At 27.4% G+C, this 8,676-nt stretch overlaps 1 protein-coding gene across 1 annotated transcript; it reads right to left on the bottom strand.

The window, feature by feature from the left end:
• Positions 1-1,684: 1,684 nt before the first annotated feature.
• LOC105459610 (nose resistant to fluoxetine protein 6-like) lies at positions 1,685-7,883 on the bottom strand. Its single transcript, XM_011705779.1, has 10 exons — positions 7,791-7,883; positions 7,129-7,353; positions 6,054-6,267; positions 5,476-5,641; positions 5,322-5,401; positions 5,133-5,228; positions 4,935-5,064; positions 3,201-3,375; positions 2,179-2,321; positions 1,685-2,106 (listed from the first exon to the last, which is right to left on the bottom strand). Exons 1-10 carry the CDS (start codon positions 7,864-7,866, stop codon positions 1,954-1,956), a joined length of 1,458 nt encoding a protein of 485 aa, XP_011704081.1. The 5' UTR covers positions 7,867-7,883; the 3' UTR covers positions 1,685-1,953.
• Positions 7,884-8,676: the final 793 nt, after the last annotated feature.

Raw genomic sequence — 8,676 nt, forward strand, 5'->3', positions numbered from 1 at the left:
ATTATATTGAATAATAAGACACTGTTCATAATTTTTATTTAACTTGACGTCATTTACTGATATATATCAAGTCATTTATACAGGAAATAGTAATAATATACATATCACTAAAGTAAAGTTAGTTTACATCAAAGTACAAAGGATACTATTTAAGTTTTATCTTTTAAAAAATTATATTTAATTTGGATACAAGTTTTTTTTCAAGGAGCGCGATTACACTTGACACTTCTTTTTTACTTTTTTTTTAAAGTCAATTTTGTAACAATATCACGCATTTTGTAGTGTTATAACATATCTCGGATTAATGCCTATTCGGGGAGGATGTGTTTTACTCTATGAGAATTGCTCCGTTGCATATTATCCCATTCTCGTTATTTTGCTCATAACAGAAATTGTGTAACGGAAAGATATAGATAAAGGAAGCAATGTAAATGGATCTGGCCTTTCATCTTTCTACTAAAAGAATTATAATTATAGTGTAATGTATAAAAATCAATATAAAAAATAATTTTTTTGGATAATATAATATCTTATCTGTAATATGGATTTGTCTAATAGATCCCATACAGCACAGAACGATTGCAGCAAAATCAGTACATACACGCGTACAATCGTGAAATCATATTGTGGTTACGCGTGGAAATTACATGTATTCGTAAAATATCGCATAATAGACTCAAAGTAGACATTATAATGAAGATTCTAACACCTTTAATTTTTTTATTAGAAGGTAAAACTTTGGGGAACTGAGAAACAGCAACTTGTACAAGATCGAAAAGAATAAAAATGATGTCACAATATTCAAGTTAAGTTAATCCCGCATATCATTGTTACTTTTTTTAATTCAAATACTAATATTGATATTATATAGAAGAAAAACTTCAACAGATTATAAGCTCAATTTTTTAAAAATTATGTTCTAAAAATTGTTTCTAAAAATTATAATTATGTTAGGACTCGAATAACATTTCTATTTTTATAATACTCTTATAGGAACAGATATCCACCCACTTGCAAAAAATTTCTCCATAGCTACTTTAACTCATTTATTTTAAAATACCGTGCTAATGAAGTGCGAATTTGCATGTGGATTTTTGGCCTTTTTTTTAGATCTCTGGCCCACTGTGCACCCGAGTGAGCAAGTGCATAATTACTAAAAAACAATCATTAAACCAATTTTGTCTGGAGAAAGACACCGAGAATGTGAGCACTTCTGCTAAAAAACTTATCCAGAACGAACAAAAAAGAAGAAGATAAGACAATTAACATCAATATAGAAGGACAGCTGTATGGCGCAAACATTGCAGAGTAAGGATAAATTTGATACTTTCTACTAAACATATACCATAAAATAACGCAAAGTAAAACTTTAATCGCGTTTTACTCGAAACCGCACATTTTCAAAGTTGGCGTAGCACGAATTTCAGAAACTATATTCATCCGATTTACTTGAAATTTACACAGAATCTTCTATTTTGTGTAATCTAAGGAAGTACGGACGGATTTTGCGATATTTATTTAATATTTTGTGACGAAATGTTTTGGCTAAAATGACATCTTTTTTCAAATGTTCGCTATTTTTATAAAAATCAATATTTCGAAATATCCGTATGTACTTCTTTAATACATATTATATAGTTTTAAAAACTTTTTGGCTTTTTGTTCCAGGTTCAACCGAGTGCTAGATCCTCGCTACACCGATTTGACAATAGCTATAAAACGGCATTTTTCAAATATTTTTTACTTCTAAAGACTTGTATTATAAAAGCTTTGAAACGGATTTTTTATTACTCTTATTGTTTTCCTAAAAAAAAATTCCCAAAGTTACCTATTATTTTTAGGCAGTCAAGGTGATGTAACTCCTTAAAACATTTTTCATTTTTTTCGTATCATTAAAAATAATAGATATTCTAGATGCTTAAGTTAGAAGAAACACTAATTTTGTATGAAAAATTACAATTTTTCACTGTTACGCCATTTATACTTTCTTCTACTACGAGCTTGCATGGTTTGTCGCATTAGCAAGACATACGGCGTTTCTATTAATAAGGATAATATATAAGAACAGAAATAAATAATTATTAACTGTCCTATAAACACGACAGTCTGAAATTAAAAAAGTTGTGACAATAATAAATTATAGATATTTTTTAGAATTTTTTAGATGTCCATACTTACAAAGGGTAGAAGCTCAAAATGAGCTGAATTTTCACTTTGCAGATGAATCGAATGTATGATGAGAGGATTTAAAAGATAAGCACAATAGGATAGTCTGCTAAATGGAACCCAGCCTTTGAATGATAAAAATTTATAAATAATACCTATAAAGTTAATTTGATGATTAGTAATACATTTATATAAATTACAATATTATTCTAAAAAATACTATTTATAGACTATTATGTCAGTATTTATTATAACTGACATGAGAATTGGATACTAATTAGTTAAAAAATTAGAAGTATTAAAGTTAAAAAATTAAAATTAAAATAATTTGTATCTTAACTTAATTATTTTTAAATGAGTTAATTTTTAACTTTAACTATATATGTTTATACATATACATATATATATTATCTTAATTTTTTAACTTGTTAATTTCTTAACTTAAATTTTAATTAAAATGTTAATTTCTAATTGTTAATTTTAAAGCTAAATTTTTTTGTCTCTCCAAAATACTCTTTTCTTCTATAAAATATTAAACATTAGACAATAGATTTTCATAACAATACACTTCCTATCTTGTTATATTTAGCATCTGTGCTCCGTTAGAAAGAGAACGCAATACGTCGAAAAGTATCGGAGCATCTCTCTTTAATCTTTATACCTATATATTATTATTCTCACTCCTAATACTTAGGGTCGAGACACAGACTTTTGCATAACACTACATAACACATAAGACATAAAGCATAAGGAAATCAACCAATAAGAGTCCTTCATTTCATACTCTAATTGGTTGATTCTCTTAATTACGTCTATTTATTAACTTTAACATTATTAATTTTATGGACCAACATTAATTTTAATTTAAGTTAAGAAAAAAGTAACTTCCCAGCTCTAATTATAACAAAAGGGCTTCTTAAAGCATAAATTTAAAGTAAAATTAATTTACATGTGGATCACGAATTTATTATACAACAATTTATTTGCGCACATTTGATAAAAAATTATTATAATATTATTAAATGTATACTAACCACCATGCTGAGTAAGGCACGCTATCACAATCCATGCTAAACCTACAGCCCAAATGCCTCTATACAATGCAACATAAATAGCAGAAGGTAAAATAGGTATGTGTCTCTTGTATATACCAAATATTGTGATAATGTTGCAAGCACTACCAAGGCACCAACATAAAATTACAGTTCTCTAAAATTTGCGTTAAATTAAATTATAATACAAGAAAAATAAATTATAATGTAATAAATTAAATTAAATTTTAAATTATAATATAATATATTAAATATTTAAAACTAGGGCGTAAATAATATTTTCCTTATACATAATTATACTGTTTATTAAATGATTAGTTAATTGTGTGTTGCACAATTATTTCAAAAGCCGTTTAACTTTTTAACATTATTATTTTAATATATATTAATTTTTTGTATTATACAGAGTGTCTTGTACTCAATGGTACAGCGTTTGTGAGCAGGTAGTGTGAACCAAACTGAATAAAAAAGTCTTCTACCATTTTGCGATCTTTGCAATAGTTATTGAGATACTAATTATTTAAAAAAAAAGAAAAAATTTTACATAATGGCCAAGTTTTTGCTTCACTATGATTCTATTGATCATTTTAATAACTTTAATTCTGTTTTACGAACTTAAAGTTATTTGGAAAGACAATGGCATTAAACTTTTGCTGCATATTTTGAATAGAGTAAACGATTTATTAAAAAAATATTTTTATGGTTTGGAATAAAATATTTTTGTCTCTATGTCTAATCAAATACTTTGCAATTTGTATGATCTCATATTTGTTTTTGGACAACTTTTATTTGTTAAAATAATATTTTTCGTTTAGATAAGATGTACTTAATGTACGATACACTTGTATATACTTGGCGTAAATTTTTTTTGAATGATTAGTATCTTGATAACTATTGCAAAGATCGCAAAATGATAGAGGACTTTTTTGTTCAGTTTGGTTCACACTACCTCCCCACAAACGCTGTATCACGAGACACCCTGTATATATATGTATCAATTTAACATAAAATATATTTAATATACAGTAACTAGTCAAAAGTTTAGACGCACTATGCGATTTTCCTTATTTGTTTAATAAAAACGAGTTTGACTGATAGTTATACTGATAGTTTGAGTGATAGTTATATGCTTAACAATATCTAAGATATAATGTTTGAGAATAGTGTGCCGAGTAATGTAAATATAAAAAGCACTGGTTCGCACACTGTCTTCTATGTTTATATTATTTGTAAGACATCAAGCAAGAACTTATCGCAAAATACTGGCCGTTAAGTACAAACAGGTGCTGACTTAAAAAGTTGCGCGAGAGTTGCAAAACAGTACCTATATCGGGCCTCGATTATACCTTTTTGTAACGTATAAACATAATACAATATACAGACACTAGCGATAATATAAACAAGGTAAGACTGCGAGAAATATGCCACAAAAATCTGATATTAAAATATAATCTTCATTATAATTTCATACACGAATTTTGATATTTGGAATGTCTCTAAGAATCCAAATCAGTTGTGAAAAAAAGCGCAGATCATTATTTTATATGTATAAGCAGGGCTACTTTTTAATCACCAAATTACTAAAATTATTCAAATTAGTGAGAAAGGAGTGCGTACGTACAGCCGTTGCACATATAGGTGCGTCCAAACTTTTTATCGGTACTGTACGTATAAAATATATCAATTACAAAATATAAATATGAAACTCTTTCATACCTTTTTCAAAACTAACTTTCCTTTTAATTGTGTTAAAATATAACCTGTAATTATTCCAATAATATATGGGCTTATTCTAACCCATGGTGGAATGTACAACTCATCTAGAAGCCTATACTGTTCATCCAACCTGTAATAATAAAAAGAGTGTTAATTTTGTTAAGTAACTCTTTAACAAGTAACTTTAATAAAACTTACGTTGGGGTATATTCGTAAATGTATGAAAGATAACCAGAAAAGGCTATCGAGCCTATTAAAAGTGCACCTAATATAAAAGCAGCCATATAAAAGCATCTGAAATTTATAATTGATATTTAATTCAAAGGTACATGCACTATTATATTTAATTCAAAGATATATGCGATCGTAAATTAACAATTAACTTACATTGTCGACAAAATTAATAATGCCACAGCGATCACGAAGAATTGCATATCAACTGACAGATACCAACTCCAACTCATACACTGTAAGAGAAAAAGATGATTTGAAAATTATATAGGTTTTCTTAAACACAATTTTGCGCTAAACTAAAATGTACCATTGTTTTAAAACTGAACAAATTATTTATGTAAAGAAGATTCCTCCACCAATACTTTGAGCAAGTTTCGTGCGGTCTTTCGTATATGTAAAATTGTGAGGTATTGTCAAACCAAGTCGAGCTTAACTGCGCAATTCCTAATACCATCATGTAAGGCGGAGTCAGCCTAAAAATAAAATTTTAGATATAAAGAAAACATTGTTAGCCCATTGTTGAATTTGACATTAATTGCTAATTTTTTTAAAAATTGTCTTTGTCATATAATCAGTAATCACTAATCATCTAAGCCTGAAAATTTAACGGCAATATATTTTCCACAGCTCAAAACGTGAATTAATGTTCGATTTTATTCGCAATAATCGCGTTATATACTTATAATAACTCCGAAATAATTACGAGATCGCGTGCGAATTAATAATTTTGAAGTCTTTTTTTTTTTTTAAAGAAAGTCAACAGCGGAGTAATTCTTCATGTTCTTTTATTCTGCTTATTATCATGACATAGTACTACTATTACTATTTTATCACGTTTATTGCTGCCTTTTTTGTATATTATAATCAACATAACAAAAGATGTACCGGATAAATCTTCTTATTACAATGACGAAGAATTCATTCATTTTTGCGCTGTAAGTGAATGTTTGTATTCGATCTTTGTCCATTTTATCCTTTATGTAAAAATAGGTTACCAAAAGTCCGCTTAAAAACAAGTAGGAATCGACTCCCATGGGTGCACTGCTTAATATTTGAGCGAAGAAACCAGCGGTGAATCTCCAAATTGTGGGTTTATTATCTGCGTACCGAAAACAATCTCCGTTGTGTGTAGTGAACAATAACATTAATTTACAAAATTTTTTTTCAATTAATTTGAACCGGACTATGTGTCTCTTGTAGATTTTTGGATGCTGACAACAATGCCGCAAGCGAAAAAATTCTAGCACGTCAAATTTCCAAGATAATTGAGGTTTAATACTTAAAAAAAACGGCTTTTTTGCGATATTTAACATTTTTTTATAAAGAAGGTTAACATTATCTTGAAATTTTGATCAGGAGTCATGAATATATTGTTCATTCTCTATAAAATACATTATTTTTGATTTCAATACCTTACTTTTTAGCCATGTTATGAATGATTAAAGATAGAAGCTATTTCGAATATGAGGACCGCGGCAATTTTCATTATACCAGTAGATTAGTCTCATAATTCTGTCTCATAATTCTTAATAAAAGTATTAGGGTACAGTTATCAAAATGTGACAAATTAATCCGCATACACATATAACGCTGCCGGAGTCCCCATATTCAAAATAGCTTCTATCTTTAATTTAATTGTTCATAACTAAAAAGTAAGGTATTGAAACTTAAAAAAATGCATTTTATAAGGGATAAACTATACATTCATGACTCCTGAAATTTCAAGATAACATTAACCTTCTTTATAAAAAAATGTCAAATATCGCAAAAAAGCCATTTTTAAGTATTAAACCTCAATTATCTTGGAAATCTGATGTGCTAGAATTTTTTCGCTTGCGGCATCGTTTTCAGCATCCAAAAATCTATAAGAGTCACGTAATCCGGTCCACAGTAATTTTTTACAGTAAACTAGTGTAATCGAACAATATATTTTTTTTTTACAGACGTTTAAATTACTTACCGAGATAGTCTGATATGTAAGCTGCAGAATGGCCCATTATTAGCCAGCACATAGTTAGAAATTTTAAGCCGTGAACAATAGGCAGCGTGTCGGTGTGTAATTTCATATTAAATATTACTTTCGTATTTGCGTAAGCGGAGAAACATGTTAGTATTTTTCCAATTCTACGTTCCTGTAAAGACGAAGCCGTTTCTATTTCCATTTCCTGAATTATGGTTTTCCCATCTAAATTGCAATTTAAAATATATTTAATAGAACATTAATATAGAAATATTAGAAATCACAATTATGTTCTCATAAATTAAAAGTCTGACTTTGTATGGAAATGTGCATACGAATGAAGAATGAGTAATAATAAATAAATTATTAATATATGAATGACTAGAAAATATTTAATAATTTAATTGTTAGTTTTTATTAAAATATAATTTATATGTATATTGTTAATTATTATTCAAATATAATTTAAATTTTAATCAAAGAAATGGCATATAATTTCTTATATTAATATTATATTATATAATAATGCTATAAATTTTATATATTATGTATATGTATAAAATTATATACATAATTTTATCGTAATTTATATAAAGTATATATGATTAAAGTTTTGAATATAAAAGTTTTAGTGATAAAGGGTTTTTCAGTATGGTACTTACTATTGTTAATTTTATTCTCCTCATTTGAACATTTTTGATTCATGAATATATCGTATATTGTTCCGATTATTACCATGAAAACAGAAAACCCTAAAACGCTGTAAATATAAAATTAATAACTGTATGCAAAATATCTTTTTAATATTTCTGCAGATTTAGTTATATCTTTGAATAAAAATTTGTTTTTAATATATGATATGTAAGTAGGATAAGTGTCCCTATTAGTGTGCTTTTATATTTAAATAAGTCATAAAAATAAACTGGTATAAATAAATAAACAAAGTATTTTTTTAAAATTAAGTTAAAGTATTAACGTATATAATACCAAAGATTATATTTTATTTTTTAACTTTTAAAGTATAATAAATATTTTTTGAATAGTTCATATCACAATTTAGAGGAATTAACTCGAACGTCTTATTGTTAGCAAAAACGATAAGAAACGCTTACTCAATAGAAGTGAATAAATTGATTATTAACATAATTTACATCATGTAAAATGTAAATTATATTATAAATTAATTTAATTTAATAAAATAGTGAAGTACTTAAGTATTTTAGAAGTGTTTTATGTTATTTATTATATGAGTCCATTAATACCGCAAGATTTAAGGCTTGTCCCTATTAGTGTGCTCTCCTGTTTTCACTGTCAGCCGGCTGACTCGGCTAACCCATAATTTGTGTAATGGTCGTGATGTGACGGCGCATATTGAAATTGTAAACCGCGATGTGAATCTCTTTGGATGTGATAGTGCTATGGATGGATAAAACTATAGAAGCAGTAAAATTAGGAACACCGATAAATATTGCTAGCAAATTATATAAGGTTCCACGATCATCTCTTCATAGCAAGTTTGTAACAAATATATTCATGAAAAGACTGAAC

The sequence above is a fragment of the Wasmannia auropunctata genome, unplaced genomic scaffold (assembly GCF_000956235.1).
Source record: "Wasmannia auropunctata unplaced genomic scaffold, wasmannia.A_1.0 LD334177.1, whole genome shotgun sequence".
NCBI classification, from domain to species: Eukaryota; Metazoa; Arthropoda; class Insecta; order Hymenoptera; family Formicidae; genus Wasmannia; species Wasmannia auropunctata.

What these genes read in the sequence shown, in the direction of transcription:
- LOC105459610 (XM_011705779.1), bottom strand. Translation starts at nt 7,866, where the DNA reads ATGGTAATAATCGGAACAATATACGATATATTCATGAATCAAAAATGT. An exon ending in TGTTCAGTTTTAAAACAATG is followed by an intron (nt 5,402 to 5,475) that starts GTACATTTTAGT and finishes TTTCTCTTACAG; the next exon opens with TGTATGAGTTGGAGTTGGTA. An exon ending in ATTTTGAGCTTCTACCCTTT is followed by an intron (nt 2,107 to 2,178) that starts GTAAGTATGGAC and finishes TTTTAATTTCAG; the next exon opens with ACTGTCGTGTTTATAGGACA.